General features: G+C 37.8%; 1 protein-coding gene across 10 annotated transcripts in view; it reads right to left on the minus strand.

The window, feature by feature from the left end:
• The window catches only part of LOC112971020 (conserved oligomeric Golgi complex subunit 5-like), a 159,152-nt gene extending 144,069 nt beyond the window's left edge, over nt 1-15,083 (minus strand). For 4 of the 10 annotated variants that reach the window (XR_003255229.1, XM_026076031.1, XM_026076029.1 and 1 more), the window contains exons 1-6: nt 14,918-15,082; nt 14,268-14,407; nt 13,200-13,257; nt 10,069-10,123; nt 9,901-9,970; nt 4,199-4,319 (exon numbers count right to left, since the gene is read on the minus strand). Coding sequence is in view for 6 of the 10 variants with exons in the window: in XM_026076031.1 (XP_025931816.1) it covers nt 4,199-4,319; nt 9,901-9,970; nt 10,069-10,112 (235 nt within the window). In the remaining 4 variants the exon portion in view is untranslated. Of the gene's footprint in view, nt 1-4,198; nt 4,320-9,900; nt 9,971-10,068; nt 10,124-13,199; nt 13,258-14,267; nt 14,408-14,917 lie in introns of all 10 variants that reach the window. The other 6 variants (XR_003255228.1, XR_003255230.1, XM_026076033.1 and 3 more) reach the window with 2 other exon arrangements.
• Between the last annotated feature and the right edge of the window lie 139 nt (nt 15,084-15,222).

The following is a 15,222-nucleotide window of genomic DNA, read 5'->3' on the forward strand; positions in this document are numbered from 1 at the left end:
AGTTCAACCAAGGGTGAACCATACAACCTACATTATGCCAGCTACAAAAGGGCCTTTCAGACATAGTCAAATAACTTCTTTCAAACTGTATTTCACCCAGTGTCATATATATCCTAACTAGTTTCAATTTTTTTCTATCCAGCACGCTTGTCTTCACACTTACCAAACTGAGCTTTATTGCTTGGAAGTTCCCTGAAGTCCTCTATTGTGTTAAGCCTAAATAACTGCCATGTGCAAGCTTTACTACGTCATTGAAAAGATCATGATCCCCGTCTAGTGTTTTTTCCATTTTAGTTAGACTTCTCTATCTTATGATATTTTGCCTCTTACCCTACCATCATTGACACTGAAAGTAAGGTCATGGTCATATCTCCCCCCATCCTCTCCTCTCCTAAGTTACATGAAAGTCAGTACTGTCTCAGTAAAGAAGCTGCTCCAGGACACCCCAAAAAATTTCCAGTAAATCATTTCCTCTTCATTTTATGGCTGCACAGCTTAGTCACAGACTAAGTCTGGGCATACAAAAGAGCAAAATTATGGCTGCTGTGAGAGCCTATTTCAAAGTTTTATATGCACACAAGGTCATTCAAGCAAATAAATTCACTTGCTGTGAAATAAATTATAATAGAACCATACACAGAGACTAGTTTATTATAATTAAAAGACAACTAGGCATCTATACGAATAATGATAACATCAGTTATACATATCTAACAAACAAAGGATATAAATTTCTTGTTGTCCAGAAGCCAGCTCCATAACCGATAGATGGAATTAACAGTCAAACTAGACATTAGTTGCACAGATAAGAATTTTTTAAATCTTCATCTGCTCAGTTACAGACCATTTTCAGAGACAGTAATTTCTACATACCCACATAAAGACAGTAGATTTCTTAATGCCTGTAAAACTCCTTCTGTGCACGGGAACTGTATGCAATATACCTTCTTGTTACATGATATTATTAAAACTTGTTTAGAAATGCTTCTATTTCACCTTATGAAATATTTTTATTAAAGTGTCACCAAGAAGTCTAGTCAGGGCATGTAACCCACTGTGCTAGGCACTGTGCTGACATCTGAACAGGCTGCTTTCTTTACCTGCCCATATGCTGAATCAGATTTGTGTAATATAAATGAAGAATTATCACAAGAGAACCAGCCAACAGCCTATGCAGTGGGCTACCACAGCTCTGTTTCTACTTTGCTGGAGGACCCAAACTTGGGGGGAAGGGGGAGGGAAGAAGAAAGGAATGCAATGGAAAAGTTAGAAAATATGTAAATACCTTCATTAAAATACAAACAGCATTTCATCTCTAAAAAATTACATAGAGAATTCACTTTTTCTTCTTAATGTGCCAAGCTGAGAAGTTAATTTCAACAAATATAAAAGTTTAACACAGAGGAATTTTGTATTTGCTTTAGCTTTTAGTGCAGATCTCAGTGAAAATATTACTAAATGCTTTCAGAGTAAGCCTACAGTATCTAATGGCATCAGCTAGGTTGGAGCTCTACAGACTAGCAGCAACTCAAAGTAACTGTTAAAAATACCCTTCTCAGTAAAAGCTACTGTTGCTTGGAGTTCCTCTGACAAAGGAAGATTAATCCCTATTTCAATCTACTTCTAAGATTTTATATTTTTATGTCTTTTCCCCTCACTGCAAAATAATATTCAAGCCACAGCTGACTATAAAATGTAATTTAACTAACATAAATTTGCTGAGGAAATATATACCATGTACATGTACCTAAATGGCACACACAGGGTTTCCCCCACCCAACCCCCACACAGCATATATTGGTACGTAAAAATATATGGTCAGTTATCTCTAGACCCAGCCCAGAAAAACCTGTAAGCAGTAAGAGTTATGTTAAACCATAACAAATGCCAAGCTTTTAAGATAAAATCATGGTGCTGCTGATTTCAGCAAAGTAGGCATTATATTGCATTGCTTGTTGCTTTTCTGTTGTACTTGTTACGTGAAGAATTTTTCCCTGAATGAGAGCTGAAAGGCATAGTCAAACACTTCTGGCTAAAAACACAAATTAATATTAATCTTGATCAGGATCCCCAGTTCAAGGCAAACTGCCACAATGCAGAGCTCCCTGTCCAGTTCTGGGCTCTCTCATCACCCAGCCCTACCACATATTTACCACCATCAGATGTCATAGTACTTCTAAAGCCCTCCCAAAGCTTTTGTATCTCACCACCAAGCAACTAGCACCCAGCGTCTGCCCCCTGCGCCTCCCAGCCTCTCATTGCCGCAGAGCACTACCTCACATGTCCCGCCTGGCCGAAGCACAGCATTTCCACAAGCTCACCCCAAGCCCCTGCACCCTCACTGCTCTACTGCCCCCCACCCCACCACCACCTCCACCCTACAGTAAAACCCACACCGCTCAACGCTGCCCAAGGCCAGAGGCACAGCAGAGTGCTTCCCCAGCAATACCCCAAACTCCAGAGCTAACCCATATCCAGGGAACCACTGCGTCACCACACAGGCCCCCTCCAGTTCCCCACGCTCCTCATCCCCCCTACCACCCCGGCCTCCCCTCCATGGGGCTTTCCTATGCGCTCAGGTGCACCTAAGCCCGGGCTCCATGGCCAGCAGCACTGAGTGGAGGCCAGCTGGGAGGCGGTAAGAGTGTGGTGGGCAACGGAGAATAACGAGTGGAGAGCTGATGAGGGGGAGATGCAGATGAAGAGAGAAGGGAGAGAAAAGGAAGAGATATCAGAAAAAAAGAGGGAGGGAGAAATGACAGCAGACAAGGGATTTCACCTGGCCACAGGCAACCCAGAATGAAATTAAGGGCCACAAGGGCCACTGGGCTCCCCCCTGTGGATGGTAGGATGAAACTCAAAGTGCTTCCTAAGGACACACACTTTCCTTTCTATTCAACAATAATAATTACTCAGGCCTCGATAAGATTCAGAGAAAGACCAAGAATTTGTAAGAATAAACTCAAAAAACTGTGACACTTTAACAAAAGAAAGTGGATTTTTTTTTTCAATGATTACAGAAAAAAAAGGGAGTAATAAAAGTTCTTTTTAAAAAAACCTAAAAACTGCATAAGAAAAAACAGCTCAGATTTTGCCATTAAACTACATTAATTATTTGAACAGAATTACCATTCACAGTAATCCCACAAGACTTGTAATTCAGGTAGTTAAGAGACAGTATTTACTTTATTTATCACGAACACAGGAGGGGAGACCGAAAAAGGAAGATGCACTGGAAAAAACTATTCTGGCTTAGAACACTCCAATTGATGCTCAAGCGCTTCAGTCAAACTGTTATACTAAATAAATATACACACTCTCCATTTGCAACATAGCATTTGTTAATTGTAAGACTAAATCATTGTCTAATAACTTTTTGATTACACAGTATGAAAAGAGCAGTAGTGACAAATATGCACAAAAAACCTCAGGATGATTCTGAATATTTGATAGTTAACCCTCCCACAACCTATTTTTGGAAGCTGAAATTTGAATACCATTAAACCAAAGGAGAAATAGCTGGCAGGATACCTTACACAACAGCAATGACAGATCTCCAAGACTAATGGGATATTCTTCACTGCATCCTGCAGCACAGTGTGGCAATAACCAAGCTAGCTCAGGTACTGAAAACAGTCTAGCAACATAACCCAAGTGTCATGTGAACTACTTTACCCTTTTTCCTAGAACCCGGTAAAACACAGGGTAAATTAGTCACTAGTGCAGCAGACTGCTTCCAGTATCTGAATTAGTTTAGGTATTTGTATGACATACCACAAACACCTTTCATAAAGGTCACAGGGCCAAATAATTTTTTAAGATGCAAACTATAATTCAAATTATATCTTATTATAATGCAATGACTTCCAAAAGCTAAATATGCAATCTGTCACCTCTTAAGGTATTTTATACAAACACAAGCCAATAAGAAATTAATTGCCCCCCCCCCAAAAATGGTTGCCCAAAAGAATGTAAGTTATTACCACACAATAACTGTGTCTAGAAAAGTTAAGTGAAAAAAAAAAAAAGAGGGAACTAATGCTATCCATATCATTTACCAACTCAAATCAGAAAGTAGACAATGAGAACCATAGTAAAAAGTTTGAGGAGTTTCTCTGATTTTTCCAAGTGAAGCACTAGTGTAAGCCATGGGAACGCAAGCAAAAAATGCCTCCAAAAGTAACTAAGAAGGACTCACCAAGTTCATTGAGACTCTGGGCAGCTTTTGTTATCTCTCTGCTTCCTCCTTGCAGCTGTCCTTGAAGTCTCTTACTGAGATACAAGATGCGGATTATTCTCCGCAGCAAGTCACAGGCAGCCTGCAGAAAAATCACAGCATTAGGGGATATTATCATTACACTTCGACCATATAATTTTAGGCCTCAAAATTGGAAACATTTTAACCAAAAGTGTCTCCTAAGTGGAAGTATGAATGTGAATAAAAACAAGGCACTGACAAAAACTGAAATCCCCTTTTTTAAGGATTATTTTTGCATAACTTTATGCACTATAGAACAAATACTTTCAAAAGCTGGAAATTACATTCCTAGTGCTATTGAGATTATGCTGTCACTACTAGCAAAAAGAGGAAATCAGAACCCTATGACAGAAACATGTTCTATTTACAACTAGAAGTGAGCTTTATTTTGTATTTTGCACCTTAAGACTCCTCCTCTCCCCAAACTTTAGTAAAATTAAGAAGTTGGCTTTGCCAATCAAAGACTGTTGTAAAATAAGAAAAACATAAACATCTACCTCAGAGGACAATAAAACTTAAAAGCTCAAAGCTGTTATCATATGTTTTGACATTTATGGTGGGAATGTATGTAAAAAATCATTTTCATCAAAAATTTTGTAACGCCAATAAGCCTTATTCAGACAACTGTTAACTCATACTATTTCACAGGTTTGCTAAGTACATTAAATTCTTGACTAAAAATTAATTAGATATATGCGTATGTAAATTTTCAGGAAACATTCGCTTATGCTTTCATTAGCACCAATTCAGAATAAAAGCATTGCTGACATCCTAATCAAATACAGTCGGTTCACAACTTTTCACTCAGCTAACACTCTGAAACAGGTTTTCTCCTTTTACACAGCAAACGATAGAGCCAAAGAAATAGTAAGAGTTAACACCAAGCACATAACGGATTTTGGGAAGACCTATAATGAAAGAAGGTTCTGATGACAGCGGGTACGAGCTGACCACAAGCTGCAAGCGTAGTGGAGATATACCGAAGCTGGTTTTAGACTACACCAACTATTTAAATTACCTGCTTGTCATGTAATTTAAAACACACATCAACCGCAAGTTTCTATACTAGCTAATTCACCCCCAAGCCAACTAGATACACTGTTATCAAGGCCCAAACAAATTTACTGAAGGTCCTTCCTAGGAAAGGCTTGTTTAGAACTACATAGTGACAGGAAGAATATTAAAGATGCCTGGAAGTCTTTATGAAAAAAAAAAAAGAACATTTATGAGACAGACCATAGAAATAACAGAGCTCATACTGAGGTCATTAGGACTGGATTGGGTCAGTCAGGTCAGGAGGTACATGCCATAGTAGAAGCAACATTCTGGAATGGATAAAATCTAAAGTAGAGTTCAGAAATGTAATTTAGGAAAAGGTAAAGAAAATATGTGAATTTCAATATAGTTGCAGGCATTACTGTGAAATTTGTTAATCTGACTGCAGATGACGGAGATGAGGTAAACACAAAATTCTGAAACTCAGGTTAATGTCTTGAAAACTAACATCAAAGCGCACATATGAAAACATACACAAGTGAGTCATTTCAACAGATATTCAGTGAATTGAACAACTGGTCAATCTCTTTGGCATGCTAGCACAAACCAATGAAAATACAGTATTTATAGTTTAATGTTATTCAAACCTAGACCCAATAAAAAAGAAAAATTAAGGAATGACCCACCGAAACAAATCACTGAAAACACAATTACTCTCATTGCTTTTGGCACTATCACATAGTCTGAAGTGCAAATTTCCTAAGCATTAGAAGGGGACTTAACCACATGATTTCTATTATCATTAGTGAGACTCAAGTGGGGCTTATACTACTTAAAGAGATTAACACATTAGTTTTTATTAATTCATTTCTTTAATTAGGAAAAATCTTGATCTGCATAGCCCTTCACATCTTTGAACTAAATTTCTGCAAGAGGAATGAGAAACAGCTTTTATAGCGCACTGCGCTTCACCAAAGAGGGCACAGTATTACTACTTTGCTTTCAGATTTAATCATTTTCTAATCCAATTGTGTATCTCTGGCTAATTTTTTCCTAGGTATTCAGCTTCAGTGATCATCTGACTGTCTTTTACTTTACATGCCAGAAGACAATTTTGCTTTCATTTGATTGTTGTTCATTATCTCCCATCCCAAGAAACAAACATAGCAAATTATCTTTTAAAAGGATTATCGAACTGATTGAGAGATGAGCAAAGTTACATTTAGATACAAAAGCAAAAACAAGTTTTAACTTTTGGCCCTATGAATTAGAAAAAAGAAAAATGGAGGAGAAAAATCCAAACACACTGAAGATGAGATGCACTCTTAACTTCATAGTGATCACTACTATATTGTGTCCTTGACAAAAAAATTCTGTTTCATCCACTTATTTCCATTTAATGGAATGTTCAACTTAATAAAACTCTCAGTCGCTGTAAAAGAATGCAATATATTATTTAATAGTGGGGTAGTTCATTGATGCTAGATCATAAAACTGCATGGGACTATGAAAAACATAAAATTTTACCACATGCACAACAAAAACCTGAATTAATTCCTTTTTGGATGAAAGCTTTAGAAAAGCATACTACATCAATGAATGTTTCCTGAATAAAATCCACTGCTCAAGCAAGAATTAATTCAGAAGAAGGCCTGTAGCCTGAGTTAGTCCAGTGGTTTTACTAAGGTTGGAAATAAAACTTGATTTTTCTGGAAATTACATGACAGTTATCTTTTGAAATTTAAAGCAACATATCAACACTAAGAGAGATATTATTGCTACAATTAAAACAACCATAAGCCCTCTTATTTTTATTCTCAGGTTAGTTTTAAGAAATTATTGAGGGAAGACAATTATAAAAAGAGGACCACTTGAAACTGTGCCTATATCTGCCGATCATGTATGCAATTGAATGTATACATAGCAGAAGCCTGAAGAACGATCACACAATTCACTTTCTTCAGACTACATTTACTATTTAGCTACCACAGTACCAGCAGGAAATCTGTTATTGGTGAATATTTTAAAGTGAATAATTTTAAAATACAGATTTTTTTATTTTTTTTTTTAACTTTAAAAATCAGATATTATATTACAGGGATTTTTAAACACAAGTATCTGAAATTAAGAAAACAGGAGGCAACATTTGGTTAGACAGAATTGAACAGAAAATAACCCTCTAAAGTACAGATTCTCTGGCTACATATTTCAGCTGTTAACTAATCCCATTTCGTTTGTGATCTGCCAAGGAAAGACTTTGAATGTGCTCTGAAGAGGAAAGTATGATTTAAAGTAGGAAGTAAGCTTTGTGAGTCTGCTGTTCCCCTGGGATGCCATGAAGCTGTAAGAGCAGAGGAAGAGAGAACATAAACAAGCACGAAGCAGAGATTTAGAATTCAGGACTAGATTTGAAGTCTGACAATGAATTTGCAGCAAGAATATTTATGAAAAAGCCAAACTATATTAAAAACAATTAAGGATGGCAAAATCCAGCTTTATGCAAACCAAATATTCCTTCAGTTTGTGAGCAGTCCCATAGCAATCAATGGAGAAGCACTAAAATAGCACAATCATGAATACAAGAGGCCCTTAAACATCACAGTTCAGCAAAGCATACCTGCCAACCCTACGGGTTTTGACAGTCAGCACTGTCTTTTATCAGTCATCTACTTTTTTTCTTTTAACCAATTTATGCACAGTTAGTAGAAAAAGTAAATTTTAAAGTTTTAAACTGTCCCAGGCTACCAGTCTCACATGTTTGAGACAGAAGCGAGCAATTTCACGTCGCAAGCTCTGCCACAGCCAGAAAGTGAGTTGTTTGCTATGCTGATGCCCTTCCTTCCTGAACAAACAGGGTGGCCAGGTAGAGAGACAAATCAGCAGTGTGTCTTAGGGATACAAGGAGGGCTGAGATTTCAAAGGCCTACTGACTCAACTCTCTTTAACTGCAGCTTCATTTCATAATTCAGGTGTCCCAAGTCTCAGTTCCTTCCAGCAGTGTAGCACTAACGCACAGCATTCACAATAGATCTGCCAACACAGGAGGGGGCAGCAGTTCTCATGCAGAGGACGGGCTCTCGCTGACAGAGAAACTGGAGTCATCCTTCTGTGGTGAGGTAAGAAGGCAGGTTTCGATGCACTATCTGCTAGGATAGGTAGCCCAAGAGGCTCCCTTCACCCTGCACTTCTTTCTGATCATGGTTTAGAACAAGATAAATCCACAGCCAAGAAAATTCAGACACTTCAAACTCCCTGGCACATCCTGAATAACACTGAATCCAATCCCTGGCTGCATGCTGCTTTCAGACCACATTGAGGCCAGAATAATGCAAGTAATGTCTGTATGGCCATACCCCTGCTACAGCACAGAGGAAGCAAAGAGCACCCGAGAAACAGTGTCTGAGTTCAGGGACTGATTCTTCTCAGAGATCCCTCCAGATTTTGACTTTGTGTGAGGTCAGGGCAAAACTGATCTTCATCTTTAGCCCCAAATCTCTCCAGTCCTTTCCACAACTGCAACAGACATCAGAGAACAAAAATAACCTGCACCTAACTTGCCACATGAAAGTCTCAGCAGCAAAAACAACAAGAGCTGGAGTTGGAAAGAACAGGAGAAGCAGCTGTACAAACTGGCTAAACGGACTATTAAGAGCCTCCTGCTGAACTTCACTGCTACTGAAAGTAATATAGGAAATATCAGAACATCAACCGAGACACTAGTGCAGGTGCTCCACCAGCACCCAGACTAGGAACTGCATGACAGTCTACAGCTTCACCTACTCTGCTGTAAAACAGCAGTCACCCACAGATGACAATCTACTTGAGTGTATATCTGCAGCTCAAATTTCAGCCATTAAAAAGATAAGTTCTGTAAAGCTAAGGTAAATTTGTGAATAGAAACAATTCAAACAGTAAGTCATTTAACATTTAGAGATTTGGAGTTCTGTTGCTTTTCAGACCACAAACTGAACAGTTACACTAGAACGCAGCTGTGCGACTCCTGAAGATCTATGGAATAGTTTTCCACTATTATAAAACTTAACAGTAGAAGTGTTTGATACTTCTCTCACTGTGCTTGTGAAAAGCTCTCTCCCACTCCCCTCTTCTAACAGGCAACTACATTCTCTGTAGACTTCACTTATATTTAAAAGATAGGGATAATGACGTATTTTAACTTAACGCTTTTAAAACTCCAGAACCACCATTAGCTCTGTAAGCGGCCTTTTGACTATCTTTAAAGATTTTATTCCCAAACTCTTTACTAAACTGCAGTTAATATGCATTAGCTAAAAGAAGAAAAGTAACTTCTACAAAATTGCACCATAACATTACATATCAAATACACACAAACAGTAATGAGAACTTAATTAATCCGTACTCTTACAACCCTTCACTCTTTTCTCCATCCATGCAAAAATTAACCTAACTAGTGCTAACTTCAGGTTCCCAATTTTCAGCATGAAGTACTTCTTATGAGCTCATGAAGAGATACACACATGCCTAATTTCATCAAGAAATACTGGAAACAAACTACAGTCTTCTGGAATATGCAAATTCCACCCATATCTGATAATTCACCTTTTTGCATGCTCTAGAAAATTAGGAAACAAACACGATTTTTAAAATATATTTTTAATACAACTTACTTGAAGCTTTGCTAGCTGAGCTGTGCGAGAAACTATTTTGTTGTAGGGGTCAACAATTTTGACTCTAATTCTAGAAATAAGAAGAGACATTTATTTATGGAAATAGTAATAAATATCATGGTAGAACAATTAAGAATTTATACTTTTTAATCACAGTAAATGGCATACCTATCAACAGTACTTTGTAGAGCACCAATTCTGGTCTGCATCATTTGGAGGACACCTGTAAAATAAAGCAGACATGTTACATGTAACACTTATCAACTGTAGAAGGGACTGTGCAGACAGATGAACGCAACATAGCCTGTTTTGAAATAAACTGAGCAGGTAATAAGTCAATTACTCAATGTTATGGAAAATTTCTTGGTAGAGAACACATACATACAGAACAAATATCACTCTGAAATTCATCATATGTTAACTTTCAAATAAGCTATTTAGAGTATGTCACTTTCTAAGAGAATGATGATTGCGACTTCTGTTCAAAACCATATTGTCTGGTATACACACCTGTACATAATATACAAAAATGGCATAACTTTTTCAACATAAAGTCTAGTCAATTCAGAGAAACCAACATGCAAAGAGGACTGAGAAAATAACCAGTTCTATTCCAAAATTTTCCTCCTTTAGCAACTTTTGCTAAAAGGTATCAATGTCACTGTGAGATTATCTAATTTAGATTACAAACAGAGCCAACTACCCTAATCACATTTGTTCCAGATTAGTTCAGCAAAGCAGCACAAAAAAAACCCATAAGTATGCTCGTTCTTTTCCTGTTAAATTGCAAACAAAGCGGTCAAGGGTAGTAGCCATTTTTTACAATACAGAATCAGTCTGTTGAGAATTTAATTAAGTTACGCAAACCCAGACCTATGAAATTATTTTTGTTTCAGTTATTGTGAGCATTCTCAAACATTCTACATTTTTATAAAGTGTTGTTTACACGCATATCTTCATCAAATTGGTCAAAATTACAATACAATATAGAAAGACAAAAGACACACAGAACTACTGCTAATCTAGTCATTCATATTCAGCTTGCCCTGTACAGGGACAATATCTCACGCATCTTTTATAAATATGCCAACTCCCATCTCCTCCATATTTCAGAATTATTAACTTGGCTTACTGACAGATTCAAGAGACCTCTGACGTATACATGCAATGGCAAGCATGCAATTCTCACACATCAAAAGATGAAGATACGAGATACAGGGAAAAGTTGGCTGAACAGGTTGAATTTTCAACTCTATACTGCAATAATGGGGGAGGGCCAGGAACATGACATTGGTACAGCTATTACTGTTACATTACTATCATAGCAAACAACAGTCCTCTTGTCAGAAGGCAGAACTGGGATGGATGAGAAGGGAATCTACCGTGTGTTTGCCAAATAAGATATGGGATGATGCTGTTCAGCCTATCTTGAGCTAATGAACCAGAAAAGAGTATGTATGCCAGATTACTGTACTGTTAAAGTGCACAGACCTGAAAAAGAAAGCAAGTCTCCAGCAATTTACTAGTTGAGGAAGATTTATTGTAAATGTTTAATGAGATCCACTTTGCACATTCAAATGATTGTGCATGCTGTAAATTAGTTCCATAAGCTTCACTTGACAGCTTTCATGATTAAGTATATGATGATGCCCTCAGCTGCATTTTTTTACCTTCATAATTAATATTTCTACTGACATTAATCTTTTCTTTTTCTTATGAATCTTGACTCAGTGTTTCTTTTACAGTGACTATATCATATTATGTGTAGCACAAGCCAGGTAGAGGTAAGAGAAGTTTTGCAAAACTTAAAATACCATCTTTTTGTGTAGACTTTTGATTTTCCTGGCATCCTGCCCTGTTAACTACAGAACTGAAGTTTCTACTGATATCTCAAGCGTCAAATGCTTTTCAGGATTAGAACCCTTCCATGCTTCTACTTCCCTCACAAGAGACTTCTTAGAGAGCATAACCCTATATCAATGAAGAAATGTCAACAAATTTTAGGCAGATTGGATTTGAGTTTTACTTTGCATTATTAGACGTATAACACGCATAATTTACTACGTTTGCCTTATAGAAGTGTTTCAAAACTGAATAGTTGTTTTGAAGTACTTCATTCATTCATCAGAATGAAGTGGGCAAACAGCTATTCTAGGAAGGAATGCCTTCAGAAACAAGCAGGATTTCCGAACACAATTCCACTGAGCACAGATTGCTGGAGATTGTAACTGGGAGACAATTATCCATCACTAGACTGATGTAGAATACAGATTCCTATCTACTTATTATTCGGAAGATGAATGCAGATTCAAGTATTCCTATGCCTTAATTTTCCCCACTGTTTAAAAAGCAGTTTGGGAGTTAACATTGCTACATTAAATAGGCATTTCTCTATTTTTATATCTGCATGCAAATGCTAACAGTTGAATACTGTATCCAACAAGTTCCAAAGACTCAGGAGACACTCTAACTGTCAGCAAACAGAAACTGGCTGATTATGCCAAAACCTGAAAGTGTAAAAAGGGATGAAGACACTTATCAAGTCATAAAATGGCCAAGGGAAGGAAAGACGCATAGATCCCATGGTATATGCAAAGAGGCACACATTATAGAAATAATTACCTTTCTGCACAAAGAAAGAAGAACATATGAAATCCCGGGCAAGTAACAGGGAGCAGAATGAGAGGTCTGTGGTGCTCCTGGCACAAGTACCATATATCGCAACCTTTTTTTCCATACAGATTCAATAGCTTTTAGGTAAGGCCTTTTAAAATCAGCAATTTCTATTAAAAGCCAGATCCTAAACTGTGGAATAAAATAAATGTATGTTTTAAACTTGGTAGCCTCTTTTCAGAAAAAAAAAAACCCTATGCAATTAAGATTATGTGTTAAAGCCTCTTTAATCAAGATTTGCAGATTTTGTGACACACGCACATGTGATGTTTACAAACTTCATACTTACGGCAACAGATATTAGCTAATGCTCCACTAGAATTAGGCTTATTTAGAAAAATATGTTAAAAGGTCAGAATGACTTGATTGTTGAAGTTGCTCAGAACTGATTATCAAAATATTTTTTCCTAAGAGGTAACTATTGCAGAGAAATACCAGTTGACTCGTCTCCCTAGAGCTCCCTCTGCTGACAACAAAAAGAACGGCCAAATATAACTCCTCAGAAGTAAGATCTGTAATGTGTAACATTATGGGCCAAAGGGGACAGTGAACGACATTACCTGTGCAGACATTAACAGCAATTTCTCAGTTATAAGAAGCACCGAGCATAATATAAATGCATTTACCTTCCAGAGATTCAATCCCAGTTGCTTGGGCCAACAGGTCTTCATGTCTTGCAACAACCTTAAAAAAAAATAAATAGAAAAAAAAAAAGGAGAGATGAGAAATCATCACAGAAGAATGGAGATGAGAGCCTAAAAGAAATATCAAAACATCATCATCTTCCTACATTATGCAGACACAGGAAATAGTGGCCACACTTTAAAAATGAAAAGGTTTTCAGAAATAATATTTTAATTCACAAAAAGAGTGAGCTCAGAACTACAAGATAGTCAGTTATTGCAGCTCAGCCAACAGATGTTAATTAAAGCCAGCAGAGTGCAGTCCCATTTCAACACGCTCTCATATATAACAATCATTGTAAATGTAAGCTTGTTAATTGCCAAATAAGAATGTATATTCACATTTTCAGTATTTTAATTTCTATTTATTGGAGGTAAATTTTAAAAACTCATTCCCTAAGAATTTACCAATGAAGGAGGACGCATCTCTGAAACTAAACACAAACTTGGCAAGTGTTTTCATGGCAAGATCAACTTAAGTGTTTGTATGGATTCTAGCACAAAACCTTCTGGCTCTGTCCAAACTCAAAACCCTTTCTGAAGGCGTGGATGTGCGCTAATATAGATTATGTTTGCCCAGGTAAAGGTAAGGATCACAGCCTAGGCCCCAACACAGGTTGAAAGGGTGCAAACTGAATCATTCAGTTATCTTCAGTCATTGAGTATCTTCTCAATCATCATCCCAAAAGACAGTTTTTTTGATAGCTGACATGATCACTTGGAAAGAGTCAGGGAACATTCTCACAAAAAACAGTGGAACCTCCAAGCACACAGACACTGAGTGCAGAAATTCAAAGCAAAACAGCATATGGCTTTCTGGGAGGGATATTAAGACTCAACTTGACTCAATTAGGCATCAGATTCACTGCTACTTTTGCAACAAGTTTTACCTTTAGTGACCCCATGCTGAGTATACTGGATAATTTCGGAGGCAGCAAGATCAAAAGACTACCCAACTTTTAACTAGTTTGTATCAACCACCCCAGAACAACAGGTATGTTTTAAACTTACTTGTAAATGAAGCTCTTTATCCAACTGGCTAATACCTTGTGCAAGTTTTGCTAATTGTTCAGCTATCACAGCCTGATGGATAGACTGGGAAGTGTAAGTTTTGACATCAAAGTCTTCTCTGAAGAACTCAGCGTAACATTCTGAAAAAAAATAAATAAATTTCATCTTCATGTTTCAAAACAGTTAAATAACATATGTGGACATAAAGCGCATGTTTTGCAGACCATCAATCTCTCTACATATATCAGCACATGTTCTCTACATTGTGTAACATAAACAAGACACTGATCTTAGGTCACAATCAAGAGAAGCAAGCTTGAAACTGGAGACTTTTTTTTAAAAAAGCAAAAAAAAACCCCAGTTATTCCTTTATTCCCCACAGCCTCTTCTTGAATAGGATATACTAAAAAGTACTGTCATCTTCTTTGTCAAACTCCATAAACGAAGATGAGGTTGCGTGTGAATCAAACACACGATTATCTTCAGACCAAGAATCACAAAGTGGCAATATACACAATTCCATGAAACCACATCAGAATTTTATAACCATACTAATTTCTAGAATGCTAAATTAAGAAACGGCACTGTAACGATGATTTTTAACAAGGACAGACACGAGCTAGAGTTTGTTTACTAATATTATCGAGCACCTTCCTATCTCTCTCGGGCGCACTTCTTTCCCCTTTTCGGAGCAAGCCAACACAGGTAGACAAAGCCACCTGACAAGCCCGTGCCATGAAAACAACTTTACAACCCGGGGGAGGCCTCCTCCCGGAGGAAGCAGCTGTCAGCAGGCGCAGCTGAACGAACCAGAAGCTCCCCAGTTTCTGCTTCTCTCTGCCACCGAAGCTTCCTGCGCCTCGCCGCCCCGGCAGGCGCAGGAGCCGCTCGCCCCGGCCGCCGCCGCGGGAAGGAGCCGGCGCTCCCCGGGGCCGCCCCGAACCGCCCTGCCGAG

Source organism: Apteryx rowi, unplaced genomic scaffold, assembly GCF_003343035.1.
Source record: "Apteryx rowi isolate R43461 unplaced genomic scaffold, aptRow1 scaffold_423, whole genome shotgun sequence".
In the NCBI taxonomy this organism is placed as follows: domain Eukaryota; kingdom Metazoa; phylum Chordata; class Aves; order Apterygiformes; family Apterygidae; genus Apteryx; species Apteryx rowi.